The following is a 20,794-nucleotide window of genomic DNA, read 5'->3' on the forward strand; positions in this document are numbered from 1 at the left end:
CCACTCGCCCCTCCCCCTGTCCCCTGCCCCTCGGCCCTCCCCCTGCCCCTCGGCCCTCCCCCTGTCCCTCGCTCCGCCCGGCTACTCGCCCCTGCCCCTCGCCCCTGCCTCTCGCCCCTGCCCCTCGCCCCTGCCTCTCGCCCCTGCCCCTCGCCCCTCCCCCTGCCCCTCTCCCCGCCCGGCCAATCGCCCCTCCCCCTGCCCCTCGGCCCTCCCCCTGCCCCTCGCCCCTGCCTCTCGCCCCTGCCCCTCGCCCCTGCCTCTCGCCCCTGCCCCTCGCCCTGCCCCTCGCCCCTGCCCCTCGCCCCTCCCCCTGCCCCTCGCCCTGCCCCTCGCCCCTCCCCCTGCCGCTCGCCCCTCGCCCCTGCCCCTCGCCCCTGCCCCTCCCCCTGCCCCTCGCCCCTGCCCCTCGCCCCTGCCCCTGCCCCTCGCCCCTGCCCGGCCACTGCCCCTCGCCCCTGCCCCTCGCCCCTGCCCGGCCACTCGCCCCTCACCCCTGCCCCTCGCCCCTGCCTCTCTCCCCTCCCCCTCGCCCCTGTCCGGCCCCTCGCCCCTCCCCGGCCCCTGCCCCTCGCCCCTGCCCCTCGCCCCTGCCCCTCCCCCTGCCCCTCGCCCCTGCCTCTCGCCCCTGCCCCTCGCCCCTGCCCCTGCCCCTCGCCCCTGCCCGGCCCCTGCCCCTCGCCCCTGCCCCTCGCCCCTGCCCCTGCCCCTCGCCCCTGCCTCTCGCCCCTGCCCCTCGCCCCTGCCCCCGCCCCTCGCCCCTGCCCGGCCACCTGCCCCTGCCCCTCCCCCTGCCCGGCCACTGCCCCTCGCCCCTGCCCCTCCCCTCGCCCCTGCCCGGCCCCTGCCCCTCGCCCCTGCCCCTCGCCCCTGCCCCTCCCCCTGCCCCTCGCCCCTGCCCCTCCCCCTGCCCCTCGCCCCGCCCGGCCCCTCGCCCCTCCCCCTGCCCCTCGGCCCTCCCCCTCGCCCCTGCTCCTCGGCCCTCCCCCTGCCCCTCCCCCTGCCCCTCGCCCCTCCCCCTGCCCCTCTCCCCGCCCGGCCACTCGTCCCTCCCCTCCCCCTGCCCCTCTTCCCGCCCGGCTACTCGCCCCTCCCCCTGCCCCTCGCCCCTCCACCTGACCCTCGCCCCGCCCGGCCACTCGCCCCTCCCCCTCCCCCTGCCCCTCCACCTGCCCCTCGCCCCGCCCGGCCACTCACCCCTCCCCCTGCCCCTCGCCCCTCCCCCTGCCCCTCTCCCCGCCCGGCCACTCGCCCCTCCCCTCCCCCTGCCCCTCTCCCCGCCCGGCCACTCGCCCCTCCCCTCGCCCCTCCACCTGCCCCTCGCCCCGCCCGGCCACTCGCCCCTCCCCCTGCCCCTCGGCCCTGCCCCTGCCCCTCGGCCCTCCCCCTGCCCCTCGCCCCGCCCGGCTACTCGCCCCTCGCCCCTGCCCCTCGCCCCTCGCCCCTGCCCCTGCCCCTCGCCCCTCCCCTATCCCCTCGCCCTGCCCCTCGCCCCTGCCTCTCGCCCCTGCCCCTCCCCCTGTCCCTCGCCCCTGCCCGGCCACTCGCCCCGCACCCCTCGCCCCTGCCTCTCGCCCCTGCCCGGCCCCTCGCCCCTCCCCCTCGCCCCTGCCCGGCCCCTCGCCCCTCCCCGGCCCCTCCCCCTGACCCTCGCCCCTCCCCCTGCCCCTCGCCCCTGCCCCTCGCCCCTGCCCATCCCCCTGCCCCTCGCCCCTGCCCGGCCACTCGCCCCTCATCCCTGCCCCTCGCCTCTAGCCCCTGCCCCTCCCCCCTGCCCGGCCCCTCGCCCCTCCCCCTGCCCCTGCCCCTTGCCCCTGCCTCTCGCCCCTCCCCCTCGCCCCTGCCCGGCCCCTCGCCCCTCCCCCTGCCCGGCCCCTGCCCCTCCCCCTGCCCGGCCCCTGCCCCTCGCCCGGCCCCTCGCCCCTCGCCCCTGCCCCTCCCCCTGCCCCTCCCCCTGCCCGGCCACTCGCCCCTCACCCCTGCCCCTCCCCCTGCCCGGCCCCTCGCCCCTCGCCCCTGCCCGGCCACTCGCCCCTCACCCCTGCCCCTCCCCCTGCCCGGCCCCTCGCCCCTCGCCCCTGCCCGGCCCCTCGCCCCTCACCCCTGCCCCTCGCCCCTGCCTCTCGCCCCGCTTCGCCACATAGCGTGATGTTGAGAGGGGCTGGGGTGGGTGAATGGGGTGCGGGGAGATGGGGGGGGGAAGGAGGAGGGGGGTTGAGGGAGGGGAGTGGGGAGTGGAGGTTGGGGGAAAGGGGTGGGAGGGGGGCATGGACTGTTGTGATTTGCTTTTGAAGACCACTGGAGCAAGTATGTCTTCAATGAAATTAGGTATGTGCAGTTTTAAATGAAACTCTTTCTTCATAACTTCGTCATACATTTTATGACCATTGTTCTTTTATTCAATACCAAGAGAATTGGGACGTGTAAGGAAAAGCAAAATAGAAAAAACAAAACTAAACAATATTTTCTTTGTTGTAAAAAGTTCAATAACCTTTCTATAAATAGCAGAATATATTCATGATAGGCCTGACATTGTACATGCAGTCTAAGAATTACAGACTGCTGGAAATAATAGTCGTTTTTCACACATGAATGTAGCACAATTTGGTGTGCATACTTTTTTTTTGCTGAAAAGTTGCATTACGCGCCATATTATGGATTTTGATGTAAAATTCTGAATTTTGGACATCAAAATGATGAATTTGTAAAATCAATTGTTGGGAGGTCTGTATATGGATCCTGTTTCATACTGCTGTGTCTTTAAACATTTAAACTGTTTGATGAAGCATTGATGCCAGCATCTGTTCTCAGTTTGCCTTTTGCTTGTAATTCCTGGGGCAGTCTCAACATTTCTGTGCATCTTCCCTGGAAGCACCTTGTCCTGACCGATTGTCTCTCTCCACAGCTGACAGCGATGAGTGTATTGACGCCGCAGAAGTGAAGTACAAACAGAGGCGTGTGAGGAACATCATGTATTTTAATGATGAGGACGAAGAGGATGAAGGAGAGGATATGGAACAAGAATATGACGGAAAGAAAGTAACGGTAGAGAGGCACTTTTTTCAGTTTGCCTTGTGTCCCAGTCACTCGTTACTGCTGCTGTAAATGAGATGAGATTGTTCGGGGATTACGATTAGACACCAGATTTGAATTTAAAAACATGTAGATTGTAGGAGTGACAAAGAGAGTTCTATTGGTTTGGAGACCTTGGGAAATGAGAAGGTCAGGTTTGAAACAGTGCAAATACAGTGCCTTCCATAATGTTTGGGACAAAGATCCATCATTTATTTATTTGCCTCTGTACTCCACAATTTGCGATTTGTAATAGAAAAAAATCACATGTGGTTAAAGTGCACATTGTCAGATTTTATTAAAGGGTATTTTTATACATTTTGGTTTCACCATGTAGAAATTACAGCAGTGTTTATACATAGTCCCCATTTCAGGGCACCATAATGTTTGAGACACATGGCTTCACAGGTGTTTATAATTGCTCAGGTGTGTTTAAATGCCTCCTTAATGCAGGTATAAGAGAGCTCTCAGCACCTAGTCTTTCCTCCAGTCTTTCCATCACCTTTGGAAACTTGTATTGCTGTTTATCAACATGAGGACCAAAGTTGTGCCAATGAAAGTCAAAGAAGCCATTATGAGTCTGAGCAACAAGAATAAAACTGTTAAGAGACATCAGCCAAAGCTTGGGCTTACCAAAATCAACTGTTTGGAACATCATTAAGAAGAAAGAGAGCACTGGTGAGCTTACTAATCGCAAAGGGACTGGCAGGCCAAGGAAGACCTCCACAGCTGATGACAGAAGAATTCTCTCTATAATAAAGAAAAATCCCCAAACACCTGTCCGACAGATCAGAAACACTCTTCAGGAGTCAGATGTGGATTTGTCAATGACCACTGTCTGCAGAAGACTTCATGAACAGAAATACAGAGGCTCCACTGCAAGATACAAACCACTGGTTAGCTGCAAAAATAGGATGGCCAGGTTACAGTTTGCCAAGAAGTACTTAAAAGAGCAACTACAGTTCTGAAAAAAGGTCTTGTGGACAGATGAGACGAAGATTAACTTATATCAGAGTGATGGCAAGAGCAAAGTATGGAGGAGAGAAGGAACTGCCCAAGATCCAAAGCATACCACCTCATCAGTGAAACACGGTGGTGGGGGTGTTATGGCCTGGGCATGTATGGCTGCTGAAGGTACTGACTCACTTATCTTCATTGATGATACAACTGCTGATGGTAATGGATTCTGAAGTGCATAGACACGTCAAATCTGTTCAAGTTCAAACAAATGCCTCAAAACTCATTGGCCGGTGGTTCATTCTACAGCAAGACAATGATCCCAAACATACTGCTAAAGCAACAAAGGAGTTTTTCAAAGCTAAAAAATGATCAATTCTTGAGTGGCCAAGTCAATCACTCGATCTGAACCCAATTGAGCATGCCTTTTATATGCTGAAGAGAAAACTGAAGGGGACTAGCCTCCAAAACAAGCATAAGCTAAAGATGGCAGCAATACAGGCCTGGCAGAGCATCACCCAGAGAAGACACCCAACAACTGGTGATGTCCATGAATCGCAGACTACAAGTAGTCATTGCATGCAAAGGATATGCAACAAAATACTAAACATGACTACTTTCATTTATATGACATTGCTGTGTCCCAAACATTATGGTGCCCTGAAATGGGGGGCACTATGTATAAACACTGCTGTAATTTCTACATGGTGAAACCAAAATGTATAAAAATGGCCTTTATTAAAATCTGACAATGTGCACTTTTGCAGATGAGAATACGAGTCATGTCCCAAACAAAAGAACTGAAGGAGATTAATTTGGAGCTCGTTGGGATTTTTGCAGTCTGGCTGTGTTCACATTTTCAGCTTTTCATTGTGATAAAGCAGAGAATGTACATGGTTTTGGAACATGTGGGGTCCCCTAAGAATTAGGCATCATGTAAATTTAAAGTTATATACTTATATTTTAAAAGTGCAAAGCTTTATAGATTGCTACTCATTGTTGAACCAAACCTCAGTGGAAGACAACACGTTTAGAAACAGAAAGAATGTGGACATTTAACAGAGAGAAAACTCACTGATTCACGTACACAACAGCAAACTTGTCTTGCACTGATGACTCAAGTTATGAATGGAGTACTGGGGATAACATGTCAGAACATTTATTGGTTTAGTAAAGTCCAGCTCAAGCTCCCAAGCTGCTCCATGGAATCATATCTTTATTTACCGTGTCTCCTCCATTTCCACTCTCAACCTCTCTCCTCCCAGCCAGGACAAAGATAGGACCCCCTTGTCTACTTCACCAGCCTCCACATTCAGGGGTCTTCCCCCATCATTTGCACCGTGCTCAATGGCGTCCCACCTCCAGGCACATCTCTCCCTTTCTTGATTAGTGCGGGTGTCAGGGGTTATAGGGAGAAGGCAGGAGAATGAGGGTAGGAGGGAGAGATAGATCAGCCATGATTGAATGGCGAAGTAGACTAGATGGGCTGAATGGCCCAATTCTACTCTTATTCCTTATGACCTTCTGAGCCCCATTCCCTCCCCCTTCACTGTTGTGGATGGACCATCCCCTCTGCAACTCCCTGACCCTCTCCTCCCTTCCCAATCATTGCCCCCCTCCTAGCACCACTTACCCATGAACCACAGGAGATACAACATCTGCCCGTTGCTAGCTATCCTGCTTTTAACCTTGGATAAGCACAAAATGCAGGAGTAACTCAGCGGGACAGGCAGCATCTCTGAATAGAAGGAATGGGTGACTTCAGAAGGGTCACGACCCGAAACGTCACCCATTCCTTCTCTCCAGATTGCTGCCTGTCCCACTGAGATACTCCAGCTTTTTGTGTCTGTCTTCGGTGTAAACCAACATCTGCAGTTCCTTCCTGCACATTACTCCTGCTTTTAACCGTGCAGTATCCAAGGAACAGTGTAAGTGGAGTGTGATTATGAACTGGGGAAGACACTTTCCATCAGTGCATTTGTCAGTGTGCTGAAGCCTGAGTAGGCATTGGCTATTTCTACTGCTGCCGTGTTTAGAGCATTGTGTGTTCCACCTGCCCCGCTGCAAACATTCATTGAGAAAATCTCTTTCAGGTATTTTTTACTCGAAATGGGAAGATAATTGGCAGGAAAGAAGCACCGGTGCCATCTGGAGGCTTCTACCCAACTATCGGAATGCTTAGCAATGGTGAAAAGGTTAAAGTCGACCTGCATCCTCTGAGTGGCTGAACTGTTCACCCTTCTCTCACCCAACACGGCAAGCGAACGCATGCTGTACCTCCCATTGCCATCTTCTGGCTGATTCTGGTGTTGTCTGAAACACCACAGAGGGTGCACAATATCCACCGTCATAGTTGGCCATTTTATGTAATTCTGCTGCTCTGTTAGTGTATTTAACAAACGGTTATGTAGGGCAAGTGATTAGTCTGATTTTTCTTTTACTCTTCTCTTCACTTTTGTTACCTCCTGCTTTAAAACACTAAAAATCCTTTGCTGTTTTCAAACCTTTTGCAGTTAATATGTTCCAAAATTGATTATTGATTACCTCGACTGCATGCCATTGGCATTTGATAAGAACACCCAATACCACTTTCTCCCTGCACCTCCCCAGAGTTATTAAACAATCGGCACATAGATGGCACATAGTTAAATATTCCATTTGCTGTCTGCAAGCTGATTTTGAAGGGATATTTTCGGGGAGCCTGCTGCTGGCTGGCTGTCAGTACTACTCTTGAGAATTCTGCAACAGTGAAGTAGCAGCTCACTTGATCTTGGATTGAATTCCATGGTAGTCAGAGAGCATGCAGATGTGAGATATTGTCTCCCCACACTGGTGCCTTACTCATGCTAATATAAAGCTTGTATTCCTAACCTCTTCTCAACCATTACACTCTACCTACTCTAAAGTAAGATAGGACGTGCAATGAACGTTTATGGTCGTTTTTGCAGCTGGAAGCTTTTCTCCAGCCATGGAGCACAGTTATGCTGCATGTTGAGATGGTTTCTTGCCCCTTTGTTACACTCTACCAGATTTTGACTGTGTTTGATTTTGTTGCACACGCAATAGCTTTGGGTCCTTTCAGATTTAGCAAGTTTATCTTGGGAGCTGATAAACTAACAGAGTATAGTTACCCTTTGACATTATGATGTCTGACTAGTGTTATCTGTGTAATTAAGATGAGTAATTTATATCATTAAGTAGTGGGGATAGGAATGGGAGGAGGAGCGATGTTAGGGGTGGGGCAAGGGTTAATGATGAGAAGTAGTGGTATCTCCAGCAGAGCTGGCTTTGCAGTAATCTTGTTGCAGGGACCTTGTCTGAATTCCTCACCTCGCTGTCCCAGGACGCTGAGACCATGCAATCCTGCTGTCGCTGTCAGGATGAAATCGGCTAACTCAGCGCAGAGCAGAGGCTTCTCAAAAATGGGAATTAATGATCTGAGTTCTGAGACGTTTGAATTTGTGAATAAATTTTTTGCGAAGAGTCAAAAGCTTCATTTAAAGCCGTGTGGTATTAAAGTGCCTTTCAAACCTATTCGAGACTAGGTTAGCATAAGTAAAAAATGCAACAGCAAAATCCTGCAGTATTCTCGATCTCATCCCACTTGTGTGCAATCGGCAGAATACTAGAGGGGGAGATGTGAGCTGGGGTTTAGCTGGTCTGGCACGTCCTGTAACATTCAGGGGTTGCGTAAAGTTTCATCCCTCTCCCCAGACTTCCAGAGTGATCTCCTAATTCATCACCTGTGCCATAACTATTGCTGTTTGTGTAGAGCGGGCACAGATGAGTGATAATGGCAAAGCTGCAGCATGCCGGGAGCCTGTGGGGTAGGTATGGGAGAAACAAATAGTTCATTCAACCTCAATCTCCAGAGAGGATGCAAGAGCAATTAGAGAACCAGAGTGAACGCAACAAAAGACTTCATCGTCCAACCCACTTTCCCTATGCTCCCTCGGCTACATTTTAATTTCCTCTGCTGCTGTCCCACTCAATCTCTCCTCCCTGTCATACACAACACCCTGTTTGAGACGATGGTGATTTTGTCCATTTATAGGCTCCACTGGTAAGCGGAGCCATTTTTGACACTTTGTAAATGTATTTGATGTTAGACCTTTCCAGCAAGCAGCCATTGGAGCTGGGTTTGAAAACTCTCCACATGACCTCCCCTTTATTATGCTGGTCCTACAGGGTGAACAGAAGGCAACGCTGACCTGTTCTGCTTTACTCGCTGTGTACTAAAGGCAATGCACTGAATTAAAGGGACTTTTGTGCGGCAAGTATTTAATTATTCTGTACAGGAAACAATTGGAGTTTTGAGTGATTTCTGTAACATTGTACGTCAAGTGGAGGTTCCCTGAAGGGGGTAAAACACTGAGTTTAAAGTAAGAAAATATAATTTTTCTCCCATTGAGCATTGATACGAGTGGTTGTAAATTGCCTATTGATTGTGGATATGTTAGACCAATCTTTTGACTCATGACAGTCTCCGACCAGCCCTTTTGTACCAATAATCAACTGTGCACTATACTATATAAGATATGTACATAATTCAGATGTTTATATGCTTTAATTAAAATAGATTTACATAATTGTATTTTTCTCTCTGATTCTTGTTACTGTTAATTGTGTAAAGTATATCACCACTGATGCTATAACCTAAACTGTAGAAACAGTGGCATGGCTAAATTGTGCGGCATGGTGGCGCAACGGTAGAGTTGCTGCCTCACAGCGCCAGAGACCCGGGTTCCATCCTGACCATGGGCGCTGTCTGTACATGGTTTGTACGTTCCCCTCGTGACCTGCGTGGGTTTTCTCCGTGATTTCTGGTTTCCTCCCACACTCCAAAGAAGTGCAGGTTTGTAGGTTATATGGCAGTTAAATTGTCCCTAAATGTGTAGGATATTGTTAATGTGCCAGGATCACTTGTCGGTGCAAACTCAGTGGGCCGAAGGGCCTGTTTCTGCGCTGTATCTCCAAACTAAACAAGGAACTGCAGATGCTGGTTTACACAAAAAGTACTGGAGTAATTCAGCGGTTCAGGCAGCATCTCTGGAGGAAATAGATAGGTGACGTTTCACAGAGTGAATAATGGTCCCGGCCAGAAACGTCGCTTATCCATGTTCTCCAGAGATGCTGCCCAACCCGTTGAGTTACTCCAGCACTTTGTGTCCTATAATTTAGGGTGCCTGGCATCTTGGGTTAGAGTTGGAATTGGAACACCCAAAAAACCTAGGAATACACCTAGTCCAAGCTGGTACCAGTGGAGTATTGCAAGAAACGTTTGTGTTGGGGTGCAGTCTTTTTTTATGTGACATGACTCCAGTTGCCTCTTGGGTCAATGTTAAAGGTCCCGTGACTTTTCTTGAAGAGAAACTTCCTCGGGTGTCCTCACTCCAGGTATTACATTCTCGTTGTGGGAGCTTGCTGTGTACAGATTAGCTGCTGCATTCCCAAAACTGCAATGGTGATTACAGTTCAATCAAACTTCATTAGCTTCGGAAGCAAGTCTCACACATGGAACTGTAAAAAGAAGCAAGTCTAGATTACGAGCTGAAATAAAGAATTTGATGCTTTTCTTTATTGTTGAGTTTATACAGCAATGGATTAATTCAGAAGCTTGTCAAACACGTACACACAGAAACAATAGGTTTTGAAATTGACAATGTCAAAATGCATTCACAATAATTATTTTTAACAAAGACTATTAGTCACCTATCCATGTTCTCCAGAGATGCTGCCTGACCCGCTGAGTTACTGCAGCACTCTGTGAAACGTCACCTATCCATGTTCTCCACAGATGCTGCCTGACCCGCTGAGTTACTCCAGCACTCTGTGAAACGTCACATGTCCATGTTCTCCACAGATGCTGCCTGACCCGCTGAGTTACTCCAGCACTCTGTGAAACGTCACCTATCCATGTTCTCCAGAGATGCTGCCTGACCCGCTGAGTTACTCCAGCACTCTGAAACGTCACCTATCCATGTTCTCCAGAGATGCTGCCTGACCCGCTGAGTTACTCCAGCACTTTGTGTACTTTTGTGTATTAACCAGCATCTGCAGTTCTACAAGGATATGCAGCGCTGCCTCTACTTCTGGGGGATGAAATGAAGCAAGTGGGGCCATGTGTTTGTGGGCAAGCATTTGCAGAGGATCATGACAATATATTTAAAAAAGGATCAGGTACAATCGCGAGCAAAAATACAACTGGAGGGGAGCTGACCGACAAGGTGAAAAGGGGTCTAGGCCAGTTCTGAAACAATTCAAGATGTTCAAACACAATAGACATTACCATAATGTGGAGAGAAAGATAATTCAAAGTACGAGCCCATGTGGCTACAGCTCTTAAGATCAAAATGGCAGCAGACAGTAGATTCATGGTAACTCGGATAGCTAATTCAGGGAATTTATAGTGACCATGACAGCAATAGCATGGATATCAGACTGAAAGCATAGTAATGTCAATCAGTTGATCTTTAGACTAGACAGAATTGGCATGAGTACCATTAATTTTCATACATATTAATGAGTTGGATAGAACAACCTTGAAAGAATATATGCTGGTAAAATGAGCAGGCATAAACTAAATGTAACAGTGCCTTATGATGTGCAGCACTTTGGAAGGAAGAATGAAGAAATGTGAATCAAATGAAATTTTGCTGCAGGGCTAATCAGTTCATGGGAATAATTCTGGGAGGTACCTGGAAAAGTCTTCACAATATCAAAGATAAAGGCAGACATGCATGCAAGCCTCCACAGCTGGCATGGTCTCCTGACATGGATACAATTTGAAAGAGGTCACTTGCTGAGAGAGAGTGGCAGCAACATACAACGTTAAGTTTAACCATAATATTCTGGAGGAAAGAACTGTAGATGCTGGTTTAAATCAAAGGTAAACTCAGCGGCTCAGGCAGTCCCACTTAACCATAATTCATGGCTGCTTTGAAAGGTTTGACATGGTGAATCTTTAATGTATCAAAGAACATAGGGTGGCGCGGTGGCGCAGCGGTAGAGTTGCTGCCTTACAGCGAATGCAGCGCCGGAGACTCAGGTTCGATCCTGACTACGGGTGCCGTCTGTACGGAGTTTGTACGTTCTCCCCGTGACCTTCGTGGGTTTTCTCCGAGATCTTCGGTTTCCTCCCACACTCCAAAGACATACAGGTATGTAGGTTAATTGACTGGGTAAATGTTAAAATTGTCCCTAGTGTATGTAGGATAGTGTTAATGTGTGGGGATCGCTGGGCGGCGCAGACTCAGTGGGCCGAAGGGCCTGTTTCCGCCCTGTATCTCTAAATCTAAGAAAAATCTAAAAAGAAAGCCTTTCAGCCCAACTTGTCCACACCGACCAAAATGCCCAATTACACTAGTCTCACCTGTCTGCGTTTGGCCCATTATCCCTCTAAATCTTTCCTATCCATGTATCTGTCCAAATGTCTTTAAAATGAAGGCTCAAGTTCAATTGGTGCCTGTTGGACAGCCTGTGTAATCATGAAACTTCAAATTAAGGATTCGACTATCAATGTCCCAGGGTCAAAAATGTTTACTGGAACTGTTTAAATGAATCAAAGCAAACAATCGTGTTCAGCATTGCTAACAACAATTGGGAGCCTTTGCAGCCACATAGAAACCACATAGCCACATAGTCTGACGCCTCTATCTTCTACGCTACTGATTAGTCTGGCAGTCACTCCACTCAGCCATCAAACAGTTTCTTCACAAGTTTCCCAAGGACTCCCAGAGTAACCTGGCAAATTTTCCCATGTTGAAACTGTTGTTGAAATGCTTTAGCCAGATCTCAAATGCCATCTTTAAGAGCTTTTCATCTGGACCTTGGCCTCTCAAATTGTTCAAGGGAACACACACAGAATGAGTTAGTTTTATTGTCAAGGGTAGAGGGAGAGTCGTAATGGTACTTGTCAATGGAACCAGAAGTAAGGTGCTCTGTTCTGAAGGAAACATCTCAGTGTATTTCCAAACCACGCAGACTGTACCTCATTCCTTTAAATGGAGCACGGAGATAAGGCGTTGCTTACTCTTGGGAAAGTAAAGCCTCTCACACAGTTGTTGCTTATTTTGTGTGGGAGAGCCTCACACCAGCTCTTGCCATTGGTACGATTGTTGTTGCCGGACTGCGCGAGAGAGCCTCGGGAAATCTCTGACATTGACGTAACGTTGGAATGGGAGGCTTCTGTGTTGGTAAACTGGTGACTGCTCTTGTCTCTGTATTGTGACCAGTGCTTCTTCAAAGCAATTTGTACCTGAAGGGCAAGGGTTGTGTTAATGGAAGGATATCTCACTGGCAACATTCTAGGCTATACCCAGCCTCAGCTAAACTTCCCAGGGATTCCCAATCACGCCAGAGGATTCCCCTCTATAATCAGACCCTCGATTCGTGCATCGCAGTGTTGGAGTCAATGCCCCTCTCAGTGACCAATGCCTTCTTGGAGGAGAGGAAAATGAAAAACATGCAAGGAACCTGCCCAAAATAACAATATGAAGGAGAAACAATATCGAGATGGTGCAGCGGTAGAGTTGCTGCAATAGACCCGGGTTCCATCCTGACCACGGGTGCTGTCTGTTCGGAGTTTGTACGTTCTCCCTGTGACCGAGTGGGTTTTCTCCGGGTGCTCTGGTTTCCTCCCACACTCCAAAGACGTACAGGTTTGTAGGTTAATTGGTTTGGTATAATTGTAAATTGACCCTAATGTGAAGGCTAGTGTTAGTGTGCAGGGATCGCTGGTCGGCGTGGAATCGGTGGGCCAAAGGGCCTGTTTCCACACTGTATCTCTAAACTATACTAAACTGATGGTGGGAACAGGAGACCCACCCTGCTCCAATTCAGGAGGGTGCTGGCTCTCTGGGGAAACAGGCTTCTGCAGTTGGTCTCCCAAATAAGGTGCGTTGTTTATAGTGAGCCTGCACTGGGAATTTGGTCAGAGAATTTAGTGATTTTAGTTAACAAGAGAAAAACACAGACAAGCCCCTTCCCCCCCCCAAACAATCATGAGGAGCGGTCTTGGAACGAAAAAGGTTTACACGAGGAAGAACTCTAAAGGGCCAAGACCAGCTCCCAGCAATGAGCGCAATTGTTTCAAGGTCATACTCACCTCTCCATTAAAGAAGCAGAATATCAGTGTCACCAGTAAACCCTGCAAAACAAAGCAGTATTTGTCATTTCGATGTGGTGGTTGTAACTAACTGACTGGACATCTTGGAGCTACCTCTTTGAAATGGTTTCAAATAATTGGTCTGCAAGAATGAAGAATCTTTGCATGTGAATTGGTCACTTAGCAAGCGGTATTTTCACAAGCAAGGCACGAGTTGTAACATGCTATGGGACATGCGGAAAACTGCTGGATGAGGAAAGACCAATGCCCATCTGGTAAATCTTGTATTAGCATGATACAATTATAAGAGTCAAGATGTTCCGATGGTCCTCTGAGCTCCATGGACTACCCGCTGAAGAGCTCTCCTCTCTGCCTCCATGCAGCTGAGATACCACACAGGGATGCCATGCGTTAGGATGCTCTCTATGGTGCAGCGGTAGAAGGTCGTCAGCAGCTGTTGGGGTAGACCAGACTTCTTCAGTGTTCTTAGGTAGAACAGTCGTTGCTGTGCCTTCTTGATCAGCGCAGCAGTGTTATTGGACCATGTGAGGTCCTCCGAAATGTGAGTGCCCAGAAACTTGAAGCTGGACACTCTCTCCACACTGTCCCCGTTGATAAAGATCGGAGCGTATTCCCCATTGTGTGATCTACGGAAGTTGATGATCAGCTCCTTGGTCTTGGTGGTATTTAGGGACAGGTTGTTATCAGAGCACCAGTCCGCCAGGTTCTGCACCTCCGCTCTGTATTTTGTTTCATCACCGTTGGTGATCAGCCCGATCACCGTTGTGTCGTCTGCAAACTTGACAATGGTGTTGGTGTCGAATGCAGGAACACAGTCGTGTGTGAAGAGGGAGTAGAGCATGGGGCTCAAAACACAGCCCTGTGGTGTGCCGGTACTCAGGGTGATGGTGGAGGACAGGTGCGGGCCCATTCTCACTGCCTGCGGTCGCTCCAGCAGGAAGTCCAGGATCCAGTCGCATAACGACGAGCTGAGGCCTAGCTGGTGGAGTTTGGTGATGAGCTTGGTGGGGATGACCGTGTTGAAGGCAGAGCTATAGTCTATGAATAGCATCCTCACGTACGTGCCCTATCTCTCCAGGTGAGTCAGGACAGTGTGAAGAGCCAGAGAGATGGCGTCCTCTGTGGATCTGTTTGCCCTGTATGCAAATTGATGTGGGTCCAGTGAGGCAGGGATGCTGGATTTGATGTTCAACAGTTCAGCAGTTCAACAGAGCTTTATTTGTCATTCGGTAGCAAGGTACCGAACGAAATTACATAGCAGTCATACACAAAAAAGAACACAAGACACATGACCCCAACACAAACGTCCATCACAGTGACTCCAAACACCCCCTCACTGTGATGGAGGCAACAAAACTTCCACTCTCCTCCCCACGCCCACGGACAGACAGCTCGTCCCCGACCGACCCGCACAGTCCCCGCAAGGGGATGGAAGTCCCCGCGGCCGAGCCGCACCGGGCGCTGAAACATCCCGCGGCCGAGCCGGGCGACGGAAGGCCCCGCGACCCGAGCCGCGACGTGCAATGTTAGACCCCGCGGCCGAGCCGCGCCGTGCGATGCTAGGCCCCGCACCGGGCACCGCTAAGTCCAGCGGCCGAGCCACACCAGCGATGTTAGGCCCCGCGGCCAAGCCGCGCCGTGCGATGTTAGGCCCCGCGGCCGAGCCGCACCAGCGATGTTAGGCCCCGCGGCCGAGCCGCACCGGACGATGTTAGGCCCCGCGGCCGAGCCGCACCGGACGATGTTAAGTCCAGCGGCCGAGCCGCACCGGGCGATGGAAGGCCCCGCGGCCGAGCCGCACCCCGCGCTGTGAGGAAGAGACCTAAAAGGGAAAGGTTTCCCCCCCACCCACACCACCACCCCCCACACATACACAACAAAAAAACCCAAAAAAAACCCATCCCAACACCGACACACAACAAAAAAAAAGGAAAAAAGACGAACAGACTGCTAGCGAGCCGCAGCCGTCAGGCGCCGCCACTTCCGCCCATGTGTGAGAGGACCAGCCTTTCAAAGCACTTCATGACTATAGGAGTTAGGGCAACCGGACTCTAGTCGTTCAGGTTGGTGATCTTTGCTTTTTTCGGCACCGGCACTATGGTAGCCGACTTCATGCACTTGGGGACCGTAGTCAGAGATAATGACAGGTTAAAGATCCTGGTGAATACCTCAGCCAACTGCTCAGCACAGTCCCCAAGTACCCTTCCTTGAACTTCATCCGGGCCTGCAGCCTTGCGTGGTTTGACCCTTTGCAGAGCGTGTTGTACTTCCTGTGTGCTCAGTTGCAAGACCTGTCCCTCCGCCTCGGCTGGGGTTCTTCCACTCAAGGTGGTGTTGCCAGTTTCGAAGCGGGCAAACACTATCCTACACACACTAGGGACAATTTTCTTTACATTTACCAAGCCAATTAACCTACAAACCTGCACGTCTTTGGAGTGTGGAAGGAAACCGAAGATCTCAGAGAAAACCCATGCAGATCACGGGGAGAATGTACAAACTCCTTACAGACAGCACTCGTAGTCGGGATGGAATCCGGGTCTCCGGCGCTGCATTTGCTGTAAGGCAGCAACTCTACCGCTGCACACTGGGCCGGTACTGATTTTGGATGATCAGGCATGATCACATTGAATGCCGGTGCTGGCTCGAAGGGCTAAATGGCCTCCTCCTGCACCTATTTTCTATGTTTCATTCTTTTCAAAGCTAGATCATTGCAACTTAATTTTCATTCACGCCTCTGCACCTTAGTTCTCTGCTCTTGCTGTCTCTCACACACTCCTTATTTAAACAAAATACAAAAATGCCACGTCTTCTCTGAGCAATGAATTCCCTCACCCAATCTCTCCCACGTTTAGTTTTCTGCAGAAGATTTACTGTGCGGAAGTCCACCAACTTTCCAGTGAGTGAGTAACTCCTACATGAGATGGGAACCTGTCATATGCGTGGTGTGGTGAACAGACAGGAAGGTGGAGTTGAGGCAAAGATTAGATCAGTTGTGATGTGAATGAGTGGTGGTGCAGGCTCGAGGGGCGAAGTGGCTGACTTCTGCCAGATGGGTAGCTAGTGCTGTCACAACCATGTGGCAGAAGAATCCTGAAATGACTGCAGCCAAAAAACGATTCTTACCTGATAATGTACAGCAATGTGTGCCACATGATGATAAATCCTGCCCATCAATTTCCCTTCAGGTCTCAATGGAACCAGAACAAACTGGATCCCCATGAGTGGCACAAGGATGAGCGTGGCTCGGACAACCTTCATGTAAATTTTAGATTGCACCTGGTGTGTGACCTTCAGCTTGATGATAAGAACGCGAACAATGTTCAGTAGGAAGAGCAGATTAACCTAAGGGCCAAGAACAAGAAGCTGAATAGATGGGCAGCAACATCAACTGGATCAGGGCTCACCATCACCATCACCACGCTGGCATCCTGGCATCTCCATGCAATGATCTTTAACACTTGATTGGCACTGGGTCATACAGTGTGGAAACAGGCCCTTCATCCCAACATGCCGACACCGACCAACATGTCCCATCTACAATAGTCCCACCTGCCCGTGTTTGGCCCATATCCCTCCAAACCTGTCCTATCCATGTACTTGTCTAACTGTTTCTTAAACATTGCAATAGTCCCTGCCTCAACTACCTCCTCTGGCAGCTTGTTCCGTACACCCACCACCCTCTGTGTGAAAATGTTGCCCCTCAGATTCCCATTAAATCATCCTCCCTTCACTTTGAACCTGTGTCCTCTGATTCCCGGTTGCCCTATCCTGGGCAAGAGACTCTGCGTCTACCCGATCTATTCCACTCATGATTTTATACACATGATTTTATGGGGTTTAGTAAAATATAATAATATACATACCAATAATGCAGCACAGATTGGGCCATGGATAATATGCAGAAGAGTCGTATCTGAACTCATCCAGCAACTGGAGACAATGAAAGAATAGTTTCAAACGTCATAAGAGCAAAGATCAATTGCCTATCCCTTTACCTAGCATTGCCAAGACACCAAAGGATGCATAGTTATTCAGGTCATCTTGGTGAATAAATCCTCGACATTGTAGAAGGAAAAGCTCTCAGTTTGTTTCTCGTGAGTGATTGGCTGTGTGTTAGTTATAAAATGTCAACTGCTTTATTGGCAGTCAGTGGCTGGGAAATGCAACCGGAGAAGAAGAAGGAAATAGGAACTTTGCTTAGTACAAGGCTTTCGCTGCGATCTGCATTTGGTTTGGCAGGTAGGCTCAGTGATGGAGTTTAACAATGGTGCACTGCGTCGAGACACCATCCAGTGGGTGCCCTGCACAGGGGATTTGGCAATAGCCTTTACCATGCATCGGCTGCTGATCAGGGATGGGGAAATGTAAATGTTCCATGCTGGGCCTCATGATGGGGCTCAGTGATGGCACTCTATGCTGGGCCTCATGATGGGACTCAGTGATGGCGCTCCATGATGGGGCTCAGTGATGGAGCTCAGTGATGGAGCTCCATGCTGGGCATCATGATGGGGCTCAGTGATGGCGCTCTATGCTGGGCATCATGATGGGGCTCAGTGATGGAGCTCCATGATGGGGCTCAGTGATGGGGCTCAGTGATGGAGCTCAGTGATGGAGCTCCATGCTGGGCCTCATGATGGGGCTCAGTGATGGCGCTCTATGCTGGGCATCATGATGGGGCTCAGTGATGGAGCTCCATGATGGGGCTCAGTGATGGAGCTCAGTGATGGAGCTCCATGCTGGGCCTTATGATGGGGCTCCATGCTGGGCCTTATGATGGGGCTCAGTGATGGAGCTCTATGCTGGGCCTCATGATGGGGCTCAGTGATGGAGCTCTATGCTGGGCCTCATGATGGGGCTCAGTGATGGGGCTCCATGCTGGGCCTCATGATGGGGCTCAGTGATAGCGCTCTATGCTGGGCCTCATGATGGGGCTCAGTGATGGAGCTCCATGCTGGGCCTCATGTTGGAGCTCAGTGATGGCGCTCCATGCTGGGCCTCATGATGGGGCTCAGTGATGGCGCTCCATGCTGGGCCTCATGTTGGAGCTCAGTGATGGAGCTCCATGCTGGGCCTCATGATGGGGCTCAGTGATGGCGCTCCATGCTGGGCGTCATGTTGGAGCTCAGTGATGGAGCTCCATGCTGGGCCTCATGTTGGAGCTCAGTGATGGAGCTCCTCGCTGGGGGTCAGCACTGAGCCTTATGTTGGATCAGCTCTTTTACTGGTGGTTTGGCTGGATTCAGTTTTGCATTTTCAACAATTATACATAAATATAAAGTGTCAAACAATTTCCTTGCACTGAATTAGCTTGCAGAAACAAAGCCTAGTTCCTGTCCATGGCCTAAGAAGGGACATTGAATATGGTCTTACTTGTCATTGAAGTATGTGTTCCTGGCAACTGCATGTATAATGGCTGGAATCAGTGGGAACCCTGACGAGAGAAGGATACAGTGTCAGTCCCCTCAAAGAGTTGTATCATGCAATGCTGGCCCATGTGACACTACTTTCCAGTACCTACTTTAAGGACCAGTCCAGTTCTGAAATAGAGGATGTGGTTAGGAGGGAATGAAGAAGAGAAACTACAGTTTTCAACCTGCAACATTAACTGTTTCCCTCTCCACATGTGCTGCTATCTCATAACTCCAGGAATTCGGGCTCAATCCTGATTCTGTGGAGTGTGCATGTTCCCAGTGTAACCGCATGGGTTTCCTCCCACATCCCAAAAATGTTTCCATTTTCTTTTCGATTTTAGAGCTACAAAGTGGGAACATACCCACCAAGTCCACGCCGACCAGTGATGGGACCACTAGAGACAATTTACAATTTACAGAAGCCAATTAACCTACAAACCTGTATTTTTTTGGAGTGTGGGAAGAAACCGGAGCACCCGGAGAAAACCCATGCAGACAGCACCCATAGGCAAGATCGAACCCAGGTCTCTGGCGCTGTAATTACCTGTAGTGTGTGGGTGGGTGGTGGGAGAATCAGGGAGAGTCCGTGGGCATGTGGGAGAGGGCAGTGCAGCGCTCCAAGAGCCAAAATGGCCGCCTCCTAGGCCATGAGAAATATGAATATGAAACACACCAGACTTCCTCGAGTAAATTACACAGGCAGCTAGAATGGATGCAACAGGCCAAGATCAACCACAGCAGTGTGCAAAGAGGACAACCTAACCAAGTCTTCTACACATGGAGATGGATTTTTTTTAAAGCATTTTACGTTAGTGTTCAGCCCAGCTCAGACTGGGTGCAACCCGCAGTGGATATCCAGAACTTCTTCATAACCTACGAGTTATTTTGAATCTATAGACATATATGAAAACCAGAGAAAGCTCTCAAAACACAAACATGACCATGACTAGACCGTCTACCTTCATTTTACTAATCGAGGATAATAATTAGCCAGGACTCCAGGAATAACTACTCTCCTTTTTAAATGAATAGGACAGAATTGTTTGTCACCTCCCCTTCACATTCAATGGCATTACCATCACCATCAATATCCTGGGGGGTCACCACTAACCAGAAACTATCTGGATCACCCACATAAATACTACGGCTACAAGAGCAGATGGCCCAGCGGTAGAGTTGCTGCCTCTCAGCGCCAGAGACCCGGGTTCCATCCTGACTACGGGTGCTGTCTGTACGGAGTTTGTACGTTCTCCCCGTGACCCGCGTGGGTTTTCTCCGGGTGCTCCAGTTTCCTCCCACACTCCAAGGTTTGTAGGTTAATTAGCTTCTGTAAATTGTAAATTGTTCCTAGTATGTAGGATAGTGCTGGTGTACGGGCTGCTCGCTGGTTGGCGTGGACTTGGTGGGCCGAAGGGCCTGTTTCCACTCTGTATCTCTAAGATCTAAAGAGTAGGTCAGAGGTTGGGTCTCCTGTGGCAAGTGGCTCCTGACACACCAAACCCTATGCACCATCTACAAGGCACATGTTGGGAGTGTGTTTTCAACACCACCTTTTTTTTCCATATGGCTGTATGGTAATTCGCATTTCACTGTACCTTAATTGGTACATGTGACAATAAAAGACATTTGAAACCTATGAAACCTAGGACAATGCAGCATCTTTATTGGTACTCCATCCACCATACAGTGGCTGCAGTGAGCACCGTCTCAAAAATGCACTGCATCCAGGTTGCTCTGAAGGCACCTCCGCAACTCACGACTGCTACTACCACAGGCAAGGCGAACACCACCACTTGCAGGTTCTCCTCCGTCGCACACCATCCTGACTTGGAAACATATTACTGTTTATTCATCGTCGCTGGCTCTAACTCCTGGAACTCCCTCCCCACCAATGCCGTGGGAGCACCTTCACCAGAAGCACTGCATTGGTTCAAGATGGCCGCTCACCCCCACCTTCTCAAGGTCAGTTAGAGATGGGCATCAAATGCTGGACCTGCCAGCGATGCTCAGATCCTGAATAGGCATACACCCAATAGAGCAGACAGAGGTTTGATTTAACGTCACCCATGACAGTTGCTCCAACAATGTCACATTCCCTCAGTACAATACATCAGCTTTCATTTCTAATGCACTCACTGGTCTGTAATGCATCACTCACGATGCAACAGTGGACACTGGCATCCCAGAATGGTGTGAAACAAGAACCTGTCTTTTAATCTTAATGCGT

At 50.1% G+C, this 20,794-nt stretch overlaps 2 protein-coding genes across 7 annotated transcripts in view; one reads left to right on the plus strand and one right to left on the minus strand.

Moving 5' to 3' along the window:
- spryd3 (SPRY domain containing 3) overlaps positions 1 to 8,577 on the plus strand; it is a 231,416-nt gene extending 222,839 nt beyond the window's left edge. For all 5 annotated transcript variants that reach the window (XM_078431330.1, XM_078431331.1, XM_078431328.1 and 2 more), the window contains 2 exons: positions 2,906 to 3,045; positions 6,123 to 8,577. In XM_078431330.1, coding sequence (XP_078287456.1) covers positions 2,906 to 3,045; positions 6,123 to 6,257 — 275 coding nt within the window. In that variant the 3' untranslated portion in view covers positions 6,258 to 8,577. The remainder of the gene's footprint in view (positions 1 to 2,905; positions 3,046 to 6,122) is intronic.
- A 1,086-nt stretch (positions 8,578 to 9,663) lies between these two features.
- The window catches only part of LOC144612067 (calcitonin gene-related peptide type 1 receptor-like), a 55,120-nt gene continuing 43,989 nt past the window's right edge, over positions 9,664 to 20,794 (minus strand). For both annotated transcript variants that reach the window (XM_078431609.1, XM_078431608.1), the window contains 5 exons: positions 18,527 to 18,587; positions 17,020 to 17,086; positions 16,280 to 16,498; positions 13,136 to 13,177; positions 9,664 to 12,286 (listed from right to left, as the gene is read on the minus strand). In XM_078431609.1, the coding sequence (XP_078287735.1) occupies positions 12,029 to 12,286; positions 13,136 to 13,177; positions 16,280 to 16,498; positions 17,020 to 17,086; positions 18,527 to 18,587 (647 nt within the window). In that variant the 3' untranslated portion in view covers positions 9,664 to 12,028. The remainder of the gene's footprint in view (positions 12,287 to 13,135; positions 13,178 to 16,279; positions 16,499 to 17,019; positions 17,087 to 18,526; positions 18,588 to 20,794) is intronic.

The sequence above is a fragment of the Rhinoraja longicauda genome, chromosome 42 (assembly GCF_053455715.1).
Source record: "Rhinoraja longicauda isolate Sanriku21f chromosome 42, sRhiLon1.1, whole genome shotgun sequence".
NCBI lineage: Eukaryota > Metazoa > Chordata > Chondrichthyes > Rajiformes > Arhynchobatidae > Rhinoraja > Rhinoraja longicauda.